This window comes from Phalaenopsis equestris, unplaced genomic scaffold (genome assembly GCF_001263595.1).
Source record: "Phalaenopsis equestris unplaced genomic scaffold, ASM126359v1 Scaffold000188, whole genome shotgun sequence".
NCBI lineage: Eukaryota > Viridiplantae > Streptophyta > Magnoliopsida > Asparagales > Orchidaceae > Phalaenopsis > Phalaenopsis equestris.
This window is the reverse complement of record NW_018164630.1, coordinates 648754-669417: the sequence shown is the minus strand read 5'-3', so window position 1 is coordinate 669417 and position 20664 is coordinate 648754. Positions and strand designations below refer to the sequence as shown.

At 35.1% G+C, this 20664-nt stretch overlaps 1 protein-coding gene across 9 annotated transcripts; it reads left to right on the top strand.

The window, feature by feature from the left end:
- The first annotated feature begins 2633 nt into the window (after positions 1-2633).
- On the top strand, positions 2634-19098 carry LOC110022394 (cyclin-dependent kinase G-2-like). 9 transcript variants are annotated; one of them, XR_002293782.1, is made up of 10 exons: positions 2634-4515; positions 4618-4746; positions 4896-5031; positions 5116-5204; positions 5434-5545; positions 5653-5759; positions 5862-6254; positions 6440-6517; positions 8083-8153; positions 18961-19098. XR_002293782.1 is itself a non-coding variant. In XM_020721305.1 (7 exons), exons 1-7 carry the CDS (start codon positions 3056-3058, stop codon positions 5959-5961), a joined length of 2133 nt encoding a protein of 710 aa, XP_020576964.1. In that variant the 5' UTR covers positions 2634-3055; the 3' UTR covers positions 5962-6316. The 9 variants fall into 9 exon arrangements, 3 of the variants coding, with proteins under 3 accessions (XP_020576964.1, XP_020576967.1, XP_020576966.1); XR_002293781.1 differs by lacking the exon at positions 18961-19098 and adding an exon at positions 17296-17314; XR_002293780.1 differs by lacking the exon at positions 18961-19098 and adding an exon at positions 16101-17046.
- The last annotated feature ends 1566 nt before the right edge of the window (positions 19099-20664 follow it).

Sequence of the window (20664 nt, the reverse complement as noted above, 5' to 3'; positions counted from 1 at the left end):
GCGGGGCTCGGCGTCGGTGGGCCTTCTAAGTGAATTAATTCTGGAGTCTCGAGAAATTCTCACCGTCGGCGCCCTAGTTCAAATCTTCACATTTTGGTCCCTTTTCGCTCCAAATTCACTCATTTTTGCATTTATTTGCTCCAATGACTCTAATTCATCATCCTGCAACAAAACATCAAAAATATATTTCTTTAAAGTGCAATATCATAAAAAACAGTATAACAATATAACCGTGCTAAGGACCCAAGGACTTTAATGTGTCATATGAGTCACAGACTCGCATTCTATGGTCTGCTATTTTAAAAGTATAAAAATGGATTTTATTATTATTATATTATCCGCCCAACTTTTAAAATTATATAAGTTATGCCATTTGTGAGACCATTTGTTTTAAAATGTCGCTCATTTCTTGTGAGGTGTTATATTTCTCTTCGATCTTTAAAAATAGTTTGGTATGGCGACCCGTCAAAGTTATACGATAATCAAAGACTTTACCATGTGCACTTAGGTGTTGGTTATGACACTTCTCGTTAGATGGTGTGTTAGGTTGGGTCTAGGATATTAAGTAGTCTTTTGATGTATGACTATTGTTATTTACTAGTTTAGTTGCTCTAGCCATGCATCTTTCTTAATTTGTGTTATTAGTGTGCTTGTATGTTGGATATGCATGGTAGTGAGTGTTTTGAAGCATCAGAGCGTCCCATACAAGATAACCATTCTTTGATGTCTTATTTTCCAGGTCCATGATAATCTATGCGAAACCCCTTTTTATTGAGAGTATTTATGGGTATCCCCAATGATATAATTAACTAGAGGGATATGTTCATTTGGGAGATTCCTAACCCCATAACAAAAATGCTATTTTTGGTTATCTTCTTATGGGTGGTTTATGTAGGGATTCTTTTCGTGGATGTTGTGTTTCATTCTATTCAATCTTATTTTGATGTATACTTTTGACCGATCACATGAAGATTACCCATTTATAAATCTTTCACATTTTTCTTTATATTTGTTTGCTTATTTGTTGTCGTATATCATTCTCTTCGATTGCTCTTCTCTTCGAAATATTTATATGATTTGGGAGGAGGATTTATTTGAAAAAGTGAATCACACGACAACATATAAATAGCCTAACTGACGTCTCCGGGTGCTAAAAAAAACTGAGAAAAATTGCGAGATGAATCCAAAGAGTACAAGATCACTCAATTCCATTATCATTAAGGCAGTCAAACATCCATCAAACACCGTCCGATCAAGAGTGTTTTGGATTCCTACCTTATTTGCATTTTAGACTTTAGAAATAGAGACCCATGCCCCCCATCAGGGGGGACCGAGATCCAAAGCCAGTGAGAGGAGAGCTTACACAAGAGGGAGCTGCAGCCTAGCCTCTTGCATCGACGTCTCAGGTTGTCGTAGCATTTCGACCGCAGTCGCCCTTTGGTCGTCAACACTGTCTCAGGTCGCCTCAGCCGTCTTTCAGCCTTTCCACCTTCCAGCTGTTTCCACTTCCGGTCGCCTTCGCCCTTCTGAGGTCAATGTCTCAGGCTGCTGCCGCCTTCAAAACGTCGTTGACTTAGGCCGTCGTTGCCACCTTCCGGGGGCACTGTTGTCCTCCGCTCATCGTCGTCGCCGCCTTCCGATCATCATTCTCTCAGGTCATCGTCGTCGTCTCAGGACATAGCTGCTGCCTTCTAGCCGCTGTCGCCCTCCGACCGCCGCCATTGCTCTCTTCCAGCCACCTCTGACTTTTGACCGTCGCCATCTCAGACCGTCGCCGCCTTCTGAGAGCCGCAACCATCTCAGGTCGCAACCGTCGTCTCAGGTCGTCGATTCCTTCCGACCGTTGCCATCTTAGGCCACCATCGCATCTCTAGTCGTCTTCACCACCACCGTCTTCCAGTCATCTTCATCTTTTGACCAACACCACCATCCAATCGCCTCCGTCTCAGGCCACCGCCGCCTTCAAGCCTCATCAGTCCATCTCTGGCCGGCACCGCGTCTACTCGCCTCTACGTTTCGATCTCCTCTAACCATCTCCAGGTGTTGCCCACTCCCTACCCCGGGTTGATTCTTGCACAAACACTGCAATCAGAGAAATTGCGTAACCCTTTCCTGCTCGTGGGACAAGCGTTTGTACCTATAATTATAAACTCATAATAAAATATTTTAACTAGGCAAGACCCGCTATTTTGTCCCTTTACGTGTTTTTCTCTTAAAAAAATTTGGTGTCGTTACTAGTTTCTTAATTTCATCTGAGGGCGTGTTGGATTTCGTTACTACGCTAGAACAATAATCCTTTATTCTATAACAACGGATCACCTGACACGAATCAATTATTATTATTATTATTTTTAAGCTATTTTTGATTAATTTTGTATTAATCTTATAATAGAAATTATATTATGTTTTTTTTTTTTTTTGCTATAATTCATAAAATCTACGTGAATCATATTTTATGCTGCTTATTAGTCTCAACAAGTAGATTCTTATTGATGGCATATCTATGTTGTGTTCAATGGAGTTTATGTGTGATTAAAACCTTTTATCGCTATCTTTTCTGCTTTAGGAGGTATTTATCATGAAATTTGATGGCAATAATTTTTTTACTATTTTTATTTATAGTAATTGCATGTTATTGTTAGCCGAGGGTTGGGCGTCAAAGCAGCATTCTTAGGAAATCTGGCCCTTCCACTTTCGCGGACGGTTCTTCCGCTGGTCGATAGAGCGGGCACGAAACTCGGTCGCAGCTGCCCTTTTCCGGTTGATATCGTCACTTCGCTTCCCATCGGCGCCTCTGATAATTGCTTCTTCTTGGGGTTGATCCTCTTACTTTACTTACTCCAGCTTCGTCTTCGCTCTTGCTAGTTTTTTTTTTTTTGTGGGAAATCTTTTGAGGGTTAACTCCGGGATCTAATCGGCCGGATTTCTTCTGTATATTTCCTACGAAATATATCGATTATTGTGGATATCACGGCGTAGTGCTCATAGATCCACTCCGAATTGATAGTTTAGGTTTCCTTGTTTCCGATTTCTATACCTTGTTTTTGGAGTTTCTATGGCCGCCGGTCGTAACGGGGACTACCGAGATGACGAGCTTAGGGGTAGAGAGTCTAATTTAGAGATTACGATGAAGAAAGATTATTACCAGGAGCGATTTCGCGAAGGGGACCGCGAGCGGGGACTCGTAAAAGATCGGATTAGGGTTAGAGATAAGGAAGTCTCGAACGGGTCCTATCGCTCTCCCCTGTCAAGCAATTCTAGCGTAGTTAGTAAGGCTAGTAATCGGCTTTCTAGAAGGTCTGCAGATCGTGAGCCTGGGGAGCTGTCTAGCGGAAGTGGGTCGGATGACGCCGATGTCCTTCCTTACAGGGGGACAGTTAATGGTGTAGAGAAACCGGAAGAGGGCGATTCATCAGCTGCTAAGAAGAGAAAATTCTCTCCGATTATATGGGACAGAGATGACGATAAGAGGTCATCTGCTGGCAGTTCCCGGAGTAGGAGCAATCCTGTGCATCGAGCTCCACTTCCTCCACCACCTTCATTGAGACGTGGGCACACCCTGTCACGACCAATCGAGGTGGTGCGGCAGTTTCCAGAGCAAGCCTTACCATTGGATGCAGAAGTTTCTGCAATTTCACCTCAATATCATAAAGATGAAGTCAATGGTTTGGGGCATGGACAGGTATTGGATCATGAGGATGACATTGCTCCAGCACGTCACATCTCTACCTCTCGGTGGGCAGACACAAACAATGCCTTGGAAGAAGATGAAGCTAAGGCAGCTGTTGTGGAGATTGTGAGAAAAAAGAAAAAAAGTACCCTTTTGGCAGTATCTGGGCAACAATACCAACTGCTGAAAAAGTTACAGAGCCCTGAGCTCGGCGAGGTGAGGGAAAGTTCTGAAGGCGCCGATTCACAGTCATATAGTAGTTCCAAGGGTTGCAGTGGAGATGATGAACAAAATATTGGTTCTGGGAGTAATGAGTCTATGGATATTGATGAGGAAGTGGCTAAAGATGATACTAGTGTTCATATTTTGGACTCCGATTATGAAAATTCCAGTGGCGAGGCTAGGACACTAGAGCCAATGCAACCACCTCAAAGAAGCATAAACATGCTGCAGGGATGTAGAAGTGTTGATGAATTTGAAAGGTTGAACAAGATAGATGAAGGCACTTATGGGGTTGTCTATAGAGCAAAGGACAAAATAACTGGGGATATTGTAGCATTGAAAAAGGTGAAGATGGAGAAGGAGAGGGAGGGCTTTCCTTTGACATCTCTCAGGGAAATTAATATATTGTTGTCTTTCCACCATCCATCTATTGTGGATGTAAAGGAAGTTGTTGTTGGAAGCAGCCTTGATAGTATCTTCATGGTTATGGAGTATATGGAGCATGATCTTAAAGGCCTGATGGAGACAATGAAGCAACCATTTAGCCAGAGTGAGGTAAAGTGCTTAATGTTGCAGCTTCTGTCCGGTGTCAAATACCTGCATGATAACTGGGTTCTTCATAGGTATAACCTTCTCTGGCATTTCAATTGTACTTATCTTTATGGTTATAAATCAAATTTAAGAAATGGGAAATTGAGTTAGTTCCATTTGTTGTTTACCGCCAGGGATCTAAAGACATCAAATCTGTTATTGAACAATCGCGGTGAGTTGAAAATTTGTGATTTTGGTTTAGCTCGTCAATATGGTAGTCCTTTGAAGCCATATACCCACTTGGTTGTGACTTTGTGGTACAGGTAATTTGAAATATATATCTTTAATTTAACATTATTTGTTGTTTTTTTCCCAAAATTTGTTTGCATGCAATCACTTCCATGTTTATTTTTCATTTTAATTTCCATTTTATGTGGTATTTTGAAGCTTCTCATACTGTTCAATGTTGCAGAGCGCCAGAACTTCTGCTAGGCACAAAGCAGTATTCAACTGCAATTGACATGTGGTCACTTGGATGTATAATGGCTGAATTCTTAGCGAAAGAGCCGTTATTCAATGGGAAGACCGAATTTGATCAACTTGATAAGGTATATTTTGACGTGTCAAAGTCATTATTTACTTATTTGGCATTTTTTGCCATTGTGGTGACTGTTAGAAAATATTTCTTGTAGATATTTAGAACTCTTGGCACCCCAAATGAGAAGATCTGGCCAGGGTTTGCAAAGTTACCTGGTGTCAAAGTAAACTTTGTTAGGCAGCCGTAAGTATCTTTTCTTTTCACCTTGTGACTTGTCGCAGTATGTATATTTTTTTTTGCTAATTTAATTGATTGTTTTTTGGGTGCAATGTCTTATTGTCAATGACCTTTTGTCAGGCATTCAGCAAGGAGTGAACTTGCTCGAGTATCCTGGCTTGTCTTGGTGGCATCTTTTGTTAGGTGATGCATCATCCAATTTGTTTTGACCACTCAATTCTTTTTTTTACTTCAGGTATAATAGGCTGCGTGAGAAGTTCCCGCCCACTTCATTTTCTGGGCGTCCAACTCTGTCAGAGGCTGGTTTTGACTTGCTGAATAAGCTTCTAACATATGACCCTGAGAAGGTAAATGCATTGCCAAAGAGCTGGCTAATAAGCTGATTTATTTTTTCTCATGGGTGGATAACCTTTACCTTTTATGTGTTGAACATGCCTTGACCTTTCTACTGCAGCGCATTACTGCTGAAAATGCTCTCAACCATGATTGGTTCCGTGAGGTTCCTCTTCCTAAAGAGAAGGATTTCATGCCAACATTTCCTGCCCAGCATGCCCAAGACAGGTATCAGAAATGATTACTCCGAAGCTGCAGGGCAACCTTTGATTTAAATTTTGTTCTCTTCCATAGGAAATCTTTTGAATTACTTTTTTAATGTATTTTTAGGCGTCTGCGAAGGATAATGAAGAGCCCTGATCCTCTGGAAGAGCAGCGAAGGAAGGAATTACAGCTGGGGGACCAAGTCTCTACTGGACTCTTTGGTTAAGAGTAGTGAATGAGTAGCTGGTAAACTGCTGCATATCTATGCTTCTTGTCCTGAATTGAAAGTATTCACATGGGATATATTACTTTGAGGTGAGAGATGTGTTGCAAGTAAAGTTCTGCAGCTTGTGTTAGTGTCCGGTGACGATTTAACACTATTCTTCAGCAGGCACCCGTGATGATATTGGTGGACTAAAAATATAGTTTTATCCACCAAAACGATTTTGTTGCAGGCATTTTTGTTCTTGTCGGCAATGATCATAAAACAGTTCATCCTTTATGCAACTTGGATACAAGGTGTGGCATATTGGTTTTTTATTTTATTTAGTCAGATCTTCATGAAAGTTCTTGTAACAAATCTCTCATTTCTCATTGATACATTGTAAACAATGCTATAAAAGCTTGGATCCTAATGCCAAATTTTATGGTTCTGTTCATATCATACGGGCACTTCTTTTTGATTTTTATATTGTTCTTGCAAGAGATGATTTGTGTGAAGTGGAGAGGGCTTAACTCACTCTTCAGTGCCAAAGAAACTGAGGGTTTTCTTCCATCCTGAGGTAAACCATCTAGCGACACATGATTTTCTTACATGGATTTATTCCATGCACATATTTATGCTCTTTTAAAGTACATTGATTTCTGGAGTTTCAAAGCTAAGTTAAAATTACAGAAGCCCGCTAACCTAACATTTAATTAATTGATATAATGAGCCTTTTATAAACTACAAAATGTTTATCTGCCGGGTGATTGAATATGCTTCATGTACTTGCATAAGCTGAATTGTTTGTTTTCCTTGCATTATGAGCTGTTATTGCAATTTAGACTATTTGGTTGAAATACCAAGAAGGATCGTGTCTATTACCCCATATATTGCTGACTATCCTTTGCTTTTTTTTATGTTTCTGGAAGCTGCATCATATTCACGTCATATGAAGCAGTCGATTGTTATGTATGAAATGCTGTTTTATTATGGACTGCTGTATTTCATTCATTCTTATCAGGTGTATAATATTGAACTTTATTAATTTATTTTGTATTATAAATCATAAAATTTTGTAGCCCGTGGAAATTAAGTGCATTGATAAAATGGGAAATTACTCACCCAAAACTAAGTCTTAAGTGCATTTTACTGTAAAGGAAAAAAAATCTATTTGATAAAATGGGAAATTACTCACCCAAAACTAAGTGACTCACTTAGCTATTATAATCGAGAACTCGCAAATTCCTTATATTAGAAAATCACTCATTTAAGCAAGAGGAATCTCTCACTCTTTTACCGGTAAACTACCTATTCCAAACTCTTCCATACTGGCGCCTCCTTTTTCGCTTGGAAAATAAATTCATTTAAATAAGATGATTGGTGTCTAGAAAATATACTTTAATGAGGCGGTAATTATGCCCTAGACTTGTGAGGCACAATTAATTTTAATGGGATACTATCATTCTTCCTTTCATTATAAGAAACTCAACATTGAGTTTGATAATTGAAAAGCACCTTCCCCTTCATTATTGATCGACACTTGTAAACGCTCTAAGCAAGGCACTTCGGGACATGTTTTGGATAATAAGAATGAATCATTTAATACAAATGCGAAATTAATTGAAATAAAGTGTGCAGCACTTACCCAAAGTTACTGGAACACGTCTAACCATAACAGTTACTGTAATGAGAGGAATTTTTTTCACTCTCTTTCTCTATCCCTTCCTTAAAACTCTCTCCATCAAACACTTCCTTTTTTGTGGATTTGTAACCCCCAAAATAAACTTGTAATCAATGGGTTGGTTGGCAGGTGACATGTAATGGATGGGAAGTACTAAATAAATTTCATGTGTGCTTTTTCTTGTTTGGTTGCTGACTTCACTACTCAATTTTTATACAGTTCGGAAATTTTGTTGAAATTGATGCTTTCATGATATTTTTTTTCTTCATGCATCTGTGCTGCTTGTCCAATTAAGGTTATTTTTTGCTGTCATTCATAACACACGGGCTGGATGAGTGTTATCAATCTTATTGTGATTTGACTTATACCGGGTGATTGTTGTTCTTCGTGTTATTTGACAACTGTTTTTCAAGTAGTGATTTCTTTGATCTTTTCTCTAATTTGAGTAAAATTACATGTAGTTTTCAGCAGTTTGAAGAGTTGACGTGTGAATATCCATATGTACTTTTTGCTGCCAAAGAGATTTACTATGGTCAGTATTTATCTCCTTGTTCATGCATATAGGTCTTATTTCCCATTATGTTTTTGGCTAAGTGAAGTCCTGCCAGCTTATTAAGGTTCACTTTGTGGTGTTTTTTTATTAATAATGTTTATTGCGTTTCTCTAGATTTTGAAGTTTTGTTTACGAAATTCCAATTTTTTTGAAATTTTTTAGCGCATAACTGTTTCCTCATCTCTGAATCTATCCATGCGATTGTTTGATTTTGTACTGTGGTTTCTGATTGCACTTTTCTAGATTACTTTGATGCTAGGTCATGTCATTTGAGACAGCAGAACTATTTGCGTTTAGAGTTATGTTTTTCTTTATGCTGTTTGTGTCCAACATAAGTTCATTAATGCATATTGAATAAATATAGATATCCCTTGATCAGTGGCTTTATAGGCTTTGTTGCTTAAAAAAAAATGAATTTTTAGATGAAAGTGATATTTTGGGAAAGATCAATGTGCTAAGATGTATTTCACACTCTAAACAGAAATTTCTAGTTTGACAAAATAAATAAAATGATAACCAGATCATACAGGGCGTCTTTATTTTAGCAATGAATTTTTTTCCTCCATTTTTCCCTAAAACTTATGAGTTCATAACTATTTTGGTTCTTTAGCTCAACCAATTGTTAAAAACAACGAAAAAGGCTCACATGACTTTTTCTCCCTTTTTTCCCCCTCCAATCTGGTCTATAAACTTAACCCAAAACATACTATTTTGGTTTTTTACTGTTAGTTTTTTTTTTATTGGGATTATTTTGGTCTTTTTTCCTTTTTCCTTCCAAATTTAAGTAGCCTTTTTTTTTTTGCTTATACTTAATTGAACCCTTCATAAGGCTCAAAATGGCTAGAAATGGCTCAGAAGTTGGTATTACACTTTGATGTGCTTTGGGAGGCTGATATATGAAGGAGGTGTTTAATTATTTGTTGAGGGACGCTTCTTTTGAAATTTATAATTGTACTTAGCAATGTTAATGATGTTACATTATAATGCCAATTATTGTATATTCGGCTGCATAATGCATATGTGGATGCCTCTCAATGCACTTCTACTGAGTTGTATGATAAAAACGGTGAACTTAAAATGATTTATTTTCTTATCTTAGTTTCACACATCAAATATCTAAGAGTCCAGTTTGCATTGATTTGGGGAATAATAATACTTGTTCTGATTATGGTAGTTCATTATTGATAATATGGAAACTTGATGATGAATAGGCGTTATTTATTTGTGTAAGTTAACATAATATTGTGTTTATCTTCTACTTATCCTACACAAGCTAGATGGAGAAAGCATTATGGTTATGAATGGATTGTGTATGAACTCTCAGTAGAATGAGAGTATTATTTATATAATCTAGTGATAGTTGTTGCGTGCTGTGCCAATTTTTATTCTAACCCGGGGACTCTGCTATTGGAAGGAGAGCTAATTAGTTTTTTGCTACTTTTTTCTTAATGATAGATATTGGTGGTGCGCTGATTTATATTCATTATCCAAGGATGGTTTTCGAAACATGTAAATAAAGGTAGCAACAAAGATAGATTTATGTTATTCGGCTTGTAGAATGAGTGAAGAAGAAGAATCAATAAAATAAGTGGATGATACCATTGAGGAAGTTTTAAGAAGAAAGGTGGTAAAGGAAAAGTTCATGCCTAAAAATTGTGCAGAAGTGCTTGTGAAAGAGAGTTAACATCTCATGTGGCATATCATATAAGAATTGAAAAAAAAAAACATTTATATAGCACCTTAAAAAGTTGGGATAAGGATAGTGATGATGATCATGATGCGATTTTGGGTTACTATTTTGGATGCTTAATGCCCGACCTATGAACAATACAATATAAATTTTTATAAAGAGGCCTTTCCTTCTAGCCCATTGCTAAAATAAGGGTAATTTAGATTGCTCGGATAGCAAATTATGGTATGGTGAAAACATTGATGGGCATCTTTTAATGACTGAGATACACCTTGAGGCTCTCCTCAAATTGAGTTGCACAAAAATATCTTGAGGCAGTGTATGCCTCAAAGTATTTGAGGTCAAGCTGTTAAAAAAAGTTAGTTGTTCGCGAATAACTTATGTTCAGCTCACTAAGTAGCTCATGTTCGATTTGTTTGTTAAACAAGCACGTCGAGCACTTGCAATTTTTTTAGCTTGATTTATAAACAAGGTGTATACAAATAAATTTCGTATAATCTTTTTTGATTAATTTTTGCTCAAAATAAATTAATAAATAAATAATTTTATTATAATATTTTTTATGTTAAAATTTTATGTGTATTTAAAAAATAATCAAATTTTTTTATTTTAAAATTATTTAAGCTAATTTCAAGTTGAAGGAGTGCTGAAATGAACCATTGAATTTGACTTGAGCCTAACCCGAATATGTCATTCACAAGCCATTTCGAACATGAATCTATTTTGAAGAAAAAAAATCTCATATAAGCTGAACACGAGCAAGCACTAGGCTTGCTCAAGCTCAACTCGTTTAGCGTCCTAATTTGATACCTCAATGAGTTAATTTAAAGAATACTTATATATATCTTTATTATATCTAACATATTATGTTATACTCATATATCATATTTTATGGCTAATATATATCCTATTAGGTTAGTTGTCTTCATTTAACTTTAGATTTACATTGTGTCCCATTTTTTTGGGGCTGTGTGAGTTTTATTGAGTGAAAGTTGTGGTTGAGCGAGAGCTTACAAGCTTGTATTTCAAAGCGTGCAAGAATGAAGAGGTGAGATCATCTAGTTCTAGTCAGAAGTTTTGATTTTAGGGTAACTTCTTTACTTTTTGTAATGAAAAAACATAGATTAAGAAGAAAATTGTTGTGATTGCAGGAAATTTTAAAAATGCAATGGCGCGGGAGCGTCTTTTTGCATTTCACGGGATCACACAATCTCGCTTATCTATAGGATTGCGACAACACCCATGATTGCAAACTTCAATTTCAACTCAAGAAGTCTGCCTTTTGCAATTCAACAATTTTTTTTTTTAATTTTTTGTTCATTTCAAATTTTTTATACTTTTATTTCAAATTATTTTATTTTCTATTATGAGACTTTTATATATATGTTGTATCAGGGTTTTGGATTTTCAGTTTGTTTATTTTATGAATTTGAGAAATGTTTCTGAGTTTTACTCTGGATTATTATATTCTTTTTCTATTGCAAGTGGTGTATCACGACAACATCCGTGATTGTGGGGTTCGATTTCAACTTAGGATGTCTGTCGTTTGAAATCCGACAATGTTTTTTTTCCTTTTTGGTTTATTTTTAATTTCTTTATTTTTTGTCTTTTATTTCCAATTAGATTATTTTATTATGAGACTTTTATATGTATACTATATGGGTTTTGGTTTTATTTTTTATTTTATGAATTTGAGATATGTTTTTATGAGTTTTGTTCTTTGAGTTTGGTATCCTTTTTCTATTGCAAGTGGTGTATCATTATCTTGCTTAGAGGCAGTTGATGGAACTTCGTTTTTCAAACATCGTCAATTTAGAGTTTTCTCTATTGTTTGCAGTCGGAGCAACTGATGAAGACGTTAACCTTGCTACCCAACAATAGCTTTATCCCTGCAATCCCTTCCAAACACCGTGACCCTCACATATTAGCTTTTCTTGCTATTCCACAACTAGGGGTGTCAAAAAGCTGAGTTTGAGCGAGCTCGACCTCGAGTAATGTTCTACTCGCTAAAAAATACTGTTGTTTGTGTGTTGCTTGTTTATATATCGAGCGCAAAAAAAAATGTGTTCTTTTTTTGCTCGTTTGCTTAGCGAACCGAAGACGAGCTATTCATCAACAATAATCTATTTTGACAAGCCCTAGTCACCCAGTTGTAGGATGTTAAGGGTATGAACGAGGTTTAAATCTTATTAGTTGTTTTAAAATATTCATTTGAATAAAATTTAATGTATTTTTATTCTATTTTTTAATTAATACATTTAATTGATTATATATCTTTGGAGCCTTGTAGTTGATTAAAATATTTAAAAATAATACTCATCAATTATATATATATTTAATTATTTCGAGTTAAAAAGAGTCGAATGCGAATGAACATGTCTTTGTTCGTGTTCGACTTGTTTATATATTGAGCACAAAAAATTGTTCTTGTTAGCTTGTTTGCTTATCGAATAAATCAAACAGGAGTTATTTAACGAGCCAAACCCGAACTACTTAATGAGCCCAACATGATTTGTTCGTGAAGAACGAGCTGTTTTGACAACCCTAATTACAACCATCTCTCAGTGAAATTCGATTCCCCAATATCTTATAGGTGCTCTAGAATAATATCATTTGGTATCATATTCTGACAAACCCAAAAAAAAGATTGGGATTTGTCGTTCCTATGCCTCAAAATTTTACGTAATTTAAATATTCAATCAATTCAATACCTAAATTATTCCTACCGCAATTTCTTGCCCCAAACTTAAATTTATAAAATTTCTACTTTTCTACCATTACTAAAATTACACCCGACACCTACTACCAAAACTTAAGCCCTCTACCATCCTTTGATTTGCAATTCTACATTTGTCGATAACCTTATCAGGAGAAAATGACACAATGCTGCCTAAGAGAATTCGACAAATAGGTAGAAGCTTACTATGGAAGTTATGCAACGAAAAATCCTTAAAATGCAACAGACTTGCCACCTATGAGAGGAGATAATCCGATGAGGTCACATATTGTCACAACATTGAGTTGTCAGATTGAGAGGAGGACGTGAATTCCTTCTACCAAACAGTTTCCAATGACAAATAATCATTGCCTCAACGATTCATCATGGAATATCAGAGGAGAAGCCAAGATTTTGGATTAAAAGTGGATTTACCTAATTTCGATGGTCACATGGATCTGGATGAGTTTATTGAGTGACTTTAAACAGTGGAGTGAATTTTTTACTACAAGAATGTTTCTCAAAATGAGAGTTAAATTGGCAGCCATTAGCTCAAAAAAAAATTAATTGTGGTGGGAGAATCTGAAGCATATTCGACAATGAGAATGGGTGAGTAAGATCACCATGTGTTCTAAAGATGAAAAGGGAGATGCGGTGCAAATACCTTCCCTTATATTACCGACAATATATGCTCATAAAACTATAAAACTACAGTCTAAGCTAGAGAGACTTGTGGAGTACACATCTGACTTCGATCAACTCATATTGAAATGTGAATTGGTAGAAACATAGGATCACACAGTAGCAATATATCTTGGAGGATTGGGGTCATTTATCAATAATGTAATTTAATCGCAGTTGTATTGGTCCCTACTTGATGTACAAACCTTAGCTTTGAAGGTGAAGAAATCATCACCAAATGACCACCTCACTTTATAAATGGTTCAATCAAGGGATTAAACAACAAAAGTATATGCCGTGGAGCACCCAAGTCGAAAACACTAAAGGAGAAACCTATACAAAGTGGAGAAAATGTGGAGATCACCTGTACTCCGAAATCCATCCCAAGGCGATGCTTTTGTTGCCACGATTTGTGCACATTACATCAGATTTTCCAAACACGAGGATGATCTCATTCATGGAGCAAGGATTTCTGGAAAATATCGACAATGATTCAAGAGACACTGGAGAAGGTGAAGAAGCTAAGGAGTATATTGTCGCGGATGAAGGAAAGATGCTAGTGATTCAAACTGAATTATGAGAGAGATTTCAACAAGACTAACATTATTTGTCCTAGAGCATAGTGCGTTTGAAGTAATAAGCGTTCATACGGAGTTTATGGATGTGTTGCCACAAATTGTCTTTTTGCAGGCATTAAGAGGAGCATTGACAGAATTGACATTGGTTGTTCAAATGGGCCGTGCATTTGAGAAGTCGATACCATCCACCGGGCAACCTCAGATAAAAGAATTTTAGGATTTTTAGTTATGCATTCTATCTCGAGTTGCTACTGCTAAAGGAGGCCCAACATGTCAAAGATAAAAAGTTTTTGAGCTATTTTTGGAAGGCCATATGGAGTAAATTGAGTACTAAATCTCAGTTCATTTCAATGGCACACCCAGGCACTGATGGCCAAATAGGAGTGGTGAATTGCGGCTTGAAAATCTTCTTAGGTGTTATGTGGGAAAGAGTGATCAACAATGGGATCAAAGTCCTTAAGAGAAGAATAAGTTTCTCCTAATCCAGGAGAACGGCACAGGAGTGTCTCTCCGCATTCAGCGTCCCGTGGGATTGCGATAACATCCGTAATCACTCGAATTGATTTTAACCCGAAATATTTGTCGTTTGCAATTCAACCATATTTTTTTCCTTTTTGTTTTATTTATAATTTATTTTTTTCCTATTTCTTTATTTTTAATTATGTTATTTTCTATCATGGAATTTTTTCAATGTTGTATTAGTGTTTTGGATTTTTTTTTCAGTTTGTTACTTTTATAAATTGGAGAGATTTTTCCGGGTTTTGCCCTCTGAAGTGTTGTATTATTTTCTCATTGCAAGTGGTATATGTGTATCTTACTTGGGGATAGGTGGCAGAACTTTCTGCCACCCAAACATTGCTGATTAAAAGATTTATTAACTGTTTGCAGCCGGGACAGCTGCTGATGATATCAATCTTACTGCCCAGTAACAACTTCGTATTCCCTTCTAAACACAATAATCCTCACATATTAGCTTTTACTTGCTATTCTACAACCATCTCTCTGTGAAATCTGCTTCCTAAATGCTTTTTAGGAGCTCTAGAATGGTATCATGCAATGAGAGTGAATCAAACAAATATAGAATTGTTACATACGATTACTTACATTCTTAAAGTGAGTATAAGGCTGTTGTTAATCCGTACTCTCATTGCATTAAAATTTTAAGTGAATGCTAACGCCTAATCCGTTTCAAAATTTTGTTTTTCATTAACGGTTAAGATTGGAATTTTCTTTTCTTTCTTTATTATGTGATTTTATTGTTTGTTCTTCTTTATTATGCGATTCTATAGTTCGTCTTTCTCTGGATGAACTAAGTACATATGTTGATGGTTTATATCGTATTTATGAATGATTCATAATTATAAGTTTTTTATTCTTCTTTTTTAAAGCTTATGCCTTCCCTTACTAAGGCAAAACAACACAGTTTTCAATTTCACCTTTTTTGAAACTAGCTGACAGTTGAACGATGGAGATGCCTGATGCTTTGGACTTTGGATTTGGATGGTTGTAAAGTGAGGATTTGGGATGATGTGGAAGATAGGTCTTTGATTGGATGGTGGAAATGCTTGAATTATTTGGCTTATGAAGAAATATTCTTTGAATGTTGTTAGAATCAGGATAATGTCATGCTGCCCAAAATAGAACCCAAAAGCATACACATGAGACGCGTCTCAATATTTATAGCAATTTTAACTTTATTCTGATTTCAAAGTAAATGAATTTTCTTTGATCTAATGCAATTAATAAATCTTGACAATATAATCCATGGTGCTTCCAAACACTTATAAAAGTAATCTTTCAAATTTTCCATAGTAGTAAGTCACCTTTGTTTATAACCATTTTCAATATATTATACACAATTAAGTCAAAATTTTAGTGGAACCAAGCTTTAGTCTTGGTGTTCGTTTTCTATATTCCCACCATTAAGTCATGGGATTGATCTCTACTTCTTATACTATTTCTTATTTATTGGAAAAATATTAGGCGTATATTTCTTTTTGGCACTTGTATCAAGAATGTGCCCCATTTAGGTACTCCTTAAATCTTATAACTAGTTTGTGTCCCTTAATAAAATTGTTGAGATAGGTTTCTATCTAAAAAAAAAAAAAATTCAAAATCATTCCTCAATTGTTCAATCAAAATACTATCTTTGAAACGATACCTTTTGATGTCAACGATCTCTAATTTTTAATTTCCTTGGTTTACATTTGCAATACTTATGATCTAAATAAGAATCCAACATGATGACATTTTTTATGCAGAATTGAAAGAGGATACCATGATGGATCTTCCTTGATGCCAATGGTGTGGAAATAATAATGGTGATTTATAATACTTTTGTTTGATATCCAATTATAGTAAAAGAACTTAAGGCACACAAATTAAAACGTTGTACCATTAGATACGTCTTTCTATGACTCTCGGATTGTAATCCGTGTGCTTTCTTATAGGATTACTGACCCCTATTTATTTTTCCTTCCTTTTTTGGCCGTATTCTTATTTTATAATGTCTGTCAGTGATATTTATTTAGCTCCCCCTTTGTACAAAGAGAAGTAATGACTCGGGAAAGTTTTTTTATTATTTTATTTTCTACATGGAATTTTCTAGTCAACTAAACCTTAAGTTGTGATAAATTTTCTCAAATCAGTACCCTTTTTTTTTTGCTAAACTGAGAATCTTGTAAATGGGAGTTTATTATTGTAAGCCGAGGATTTAACCCAAGTTCTTAGCAACAATTTTCAGGGTCCTTACCAACCAGACTAATTGGTACCCGCAAAACTTGAGAAGGCATTATATGCTTAAATTATTTGGATTTAAACGTAGTGGCTATGTCAGCGCCGTATAAAGCTTGTACAAGATCTTTATCAAAAGTTATTCCTAGTTCCTACACAAACATGTTAAGACTGTTGCTAAATGTAAGTTACCCAGACAAACGTGGTTCAACCATCACCAAAGCTGGTCTTTTATTATTTTTTGTGCTTAATTCAAAACTTCTGCATCATCCATATTATACTTGATTTTTCGTATAATGATAGCTAGAATTGTTACTTATGAGGGACATGTTAAGTATTGATTCTTAAAATAAACTTAATTTGCCAGGTGGCCCATTTGGGCTCACTTATGTTTTTTGTTTTGGGAAATTTACATACATTCCACGCAACTCTGATATATTTACATATCTAACACCCAAAGTTTGATATTTACATTTATGATGCTTAGGCATCATAAACATATGCGTATTTCACTTTTAAAAACGTTAGCAATGGTAGTCTTTTTGACGTGATGTTCAAGATTTGAGTTTTATGCATTTAAATATGAAATTTTGTTGTTAATTAGGTAAATACATAAGAATTGTGTGGTGTGTAAATGCCCTTTTTTATTTATTTCTGGTTTGATTTGAAATTAAATATTTTTGGTAGGCTGAAAATATATATTTGTTTATTAGTTTATTGAAGGCAGGTGGTGGCGATCCGTTGAAGAGATTGGTGGCAGCTAGCAATTGCTTGCGACGGTTGACGGTGGGCTGTGATAAGGGGCACCAGTAGTAGTTATTTCTAAAACAATCAAAATATCTGAAAATTATTTCAAGTATTTTAAGTCAATTTATTTTAAAAAACAAAATAAAAAATATGTGAAAAGTAGAATAAGCAAATACATTTTAAGTAAAAAGAATCATAAACAGTCCTTAAGGTACTGGTTGTCTTTCCGGTCTGTACTTTCACCCATGGTACAGCACATATTACTAATTTTGGCATGCTTGCCCTAAATCACAGCATAATCGGCTAATTCCTATATCCGATACGTGTATGCCCGCTTAACAGTTTGTTTGAATCCTACTTCTGTATTAGTTTTTGAGTAGTCTGCTAGCCCTCAAATCCAATCCGCAATTTTTTCATGTTTATTTGGAAACTTCTTTGACTCTTCGTAACGTGGCTTAGTGGTGGCATCATTTTAGTGGATATGTGGCGGTAGTCTTTGTTTCCAGGTCATGCTGGTTCTAATTGGGGTAATTATCCTTTTTCCACTCTAATTTCAAAATCTGTCCATCCATGTGAAGAAATCCTATTAGTTTGTATCAACTTATTTGCACGGTCCAATACCATGCCTTCTAAGAGTTTAGCAAATTTAGTTGTTTTTGTAGGTTTTGAAATTCCTTCAATACCAATTCCATATATGCATTGCTAATTTGTGTTTACAAAAAGGTAACATTAGAAAGGAAGGGATTACATCATTATTTTATTATATAATTGTAGAAATTACTCTTACTATTGCTATTTATGATTCTTTATTGTTTTATGATTATGTACAATGAGAATCGGCTAGGCGATATTTAACCTGCAAGTTAGGCGCTTTATTATAGTTGATATTAGAAGTGAAACTTCAGGCTTTTGCTTGTAGTTGGCTTCTCTGGGTGCCTTCTACAGGCCGGTTTGTTTATTTCATGCTTCATGCAGGATTCAGAATCATACACCTTTTTCCTTTGCAGCTAGGAAATATCAAAATCCGGTTTTATTTTTACTTGCTCATTTTACCATTTTTACCGTATCTGCTTATGACGACTGCTATAGGAAATTGCAATTGTTGAATTTCAGCCTTGAGCAGATGGGGGATCCTGAGTTGTTGTAGGTTGCTAACCTAGATTTGCTAAAGCATTAAAATCCGCAGAACATGTGCACGATAAAAAATAACACTGGATTTTGTTCTTTATCAAGTTATAGTTAACACTGCTATTCTTACTGACTTGGTATTTTAGGCTCTCTGTTTTCCTTCTTTTATTAGAATTAATAGTTATGGATGGGCTTGTTTGCTTACAATGGCTATTTTGTCTCCTACATTGGAGCGCTGTAAAGATTCTGTATTAAGCTTCGACTCTCTGCATACCGAGGGTCCTCCGGGGTTGAAGTGGAAATGAACAGAAAGTTGCAATGGTGGCACTCAATCCCAATCCCTAATTTAGTCATTTTTAAAGGATATTGCAAAGGATAACGTTCTAAAGTTTAGTTTTTTTTGGCTGAAACTAACCTTACTGCTGGCTCAGGTTTATGATTTTCAACTCGATTTTAATGTGGCTGGAGCGGTAAGGTGAAAATTTTCAACTTATTTCCCTTTGTTGTCTCCAGGCAGGATGAGCTCTTAAATGCAAGCAATTGAAACTAGGATTTAGTCAAGCTGACTCGTGAGCCGGCTCGAGCTCGGCTTGATAAGTGGCTCATGAGTTAATCTGAATGTGCTAACAAGCTGCCCTGTCTCGATTAAAAAAATATTAATATAAATATGCTCGTATTATATTAAATTTGATGATTGTATATCTAAAATATTAAAAATAGTATTTTATATTTTATATCAAGTGATTTCATATTATCTCTCTTAATTGTTCGTTTTATGTCATTTTATTATAATATTATTATTTTTAAAATAAAAAATAAGCTGCTGGCTTGTGATCCTGGACTTGAGCTCGATAAAATTAGTTAAGCTTAAGTCTAGGGTGGTTCGAGTTGCACCCCTAATTGGAATATCTTGCTCTAATTAACACGTACGACTTTGGTATCATCTATGGCTCTCATTAACGACAGCATGATTAGGCCTCTTTAGGGTCAGTCGTGTATCCTAATTATATTTTAAAATATACCGTCAGAGCTTAATTCAATTAGTTTATGAAAGGAAGATCCACCTTTCAAAGCTTCAAAAAAAATTGTGATGTATTTTCAGTTAGCATCGGTGTTATCTAACAATAGCTAGGAATCGTAGAAATTTATTTAAAGTAATTCTTTTGTGAGTAATACAATTAAAGAAGAGAAACAATCGTAGTTTGTAATCGTCATGATATAAAGTGGGAAACATGAAGGAAAATTTATGAATACTTGATAATACGAGGATTCTTGAAAGGGAAGACTATATATACATAGCTCATTAAAGGAGTTGCTTTACAAGTAGATATCTTTTAAGGTGTTTTATATGATTTTTTAGCAATTGAAATTGAGTGATTAAAAGTCTTTTTTTTTTAAATCGTGACAAAAATAAATATTTTGTTTTGTATGGTAACAAGATAGTCTTGAATTTAAAATGTTTATATTTTCAGTACGCAATTAAAAAATTATAGAAATTTCTTCCCTGCAAAGTTAAATGTCATCTCAATGGTTTCTATTTTATTGTATGTTAACTTCATTTCATATAGATTTATTCAATATAATTAATTCTCTTAATCATGTAGTGCGAATTTAATTGATTAATTAAATTTGAAATTAAAATCAGTTCATTTTGTTTTGCTTCACTTTTCAGTTTAATTCAATTTGGTTTGTGTCAAAATTTTCAATATTTTTTATTTTAAGTTTATTATAAATGGATGAACTATTAAATTTATAATTTTTTTTACAATTGTGCAATGAGAAATTGTTTTCTTTGATCCGTTCTAATTTAGTGTTTACATATATTAAATTTTGAGCTTCTTTTATTTACGTGATTCTATCTTGTTATTAGTAAGAAAAATTTGTATACATACTACTCAATTTTTATATATTGACATCAAGAGCATTTTTAAAACTATAGCATGTTTTGATAATGTTAAATTCAAATATATTTGGGAGACACCTATGAAGTAGGGCGTGGTGGAGAGGAAAATAGAAAAAGGAATGATAATGAACAGTTAAATAACGTAATATTTATGGATGAAATGAACCTTTTCAGGAATGAGGGTTTTGAGATTACATATGTACTTCTAACTTACAACTCAATTTTTATATATTGACATGAAGAGCATTTTTAAAACTATAGCATGTTTTAATAATGTTGAATTCAAATATATTTGGGAGACACCTATGAAGTAG

Coding starts and splice junctions, on each gene's coding strand:
- LOC110022394 (XM_020721305.1), top strand. CDS start 3,056: ATGGCCGCCGGTCGTAACGGGGACTACCGAGATGACGAGCTTAGGGGT. Junction 5,546..5,652: donor TAACATATGACCCTGAGAAG/GTAAATGCATTG, acceptor TTTCTACTGCAG/CGCATTACTGCTGAAAATGC. Junction 5,760..5,861: donor GCCCAGCATGCCCAAGACAG/GTATCAGAAATG, acceptor ATGTATTTTTAG/GCGTCTGCGAAGGATAATGA.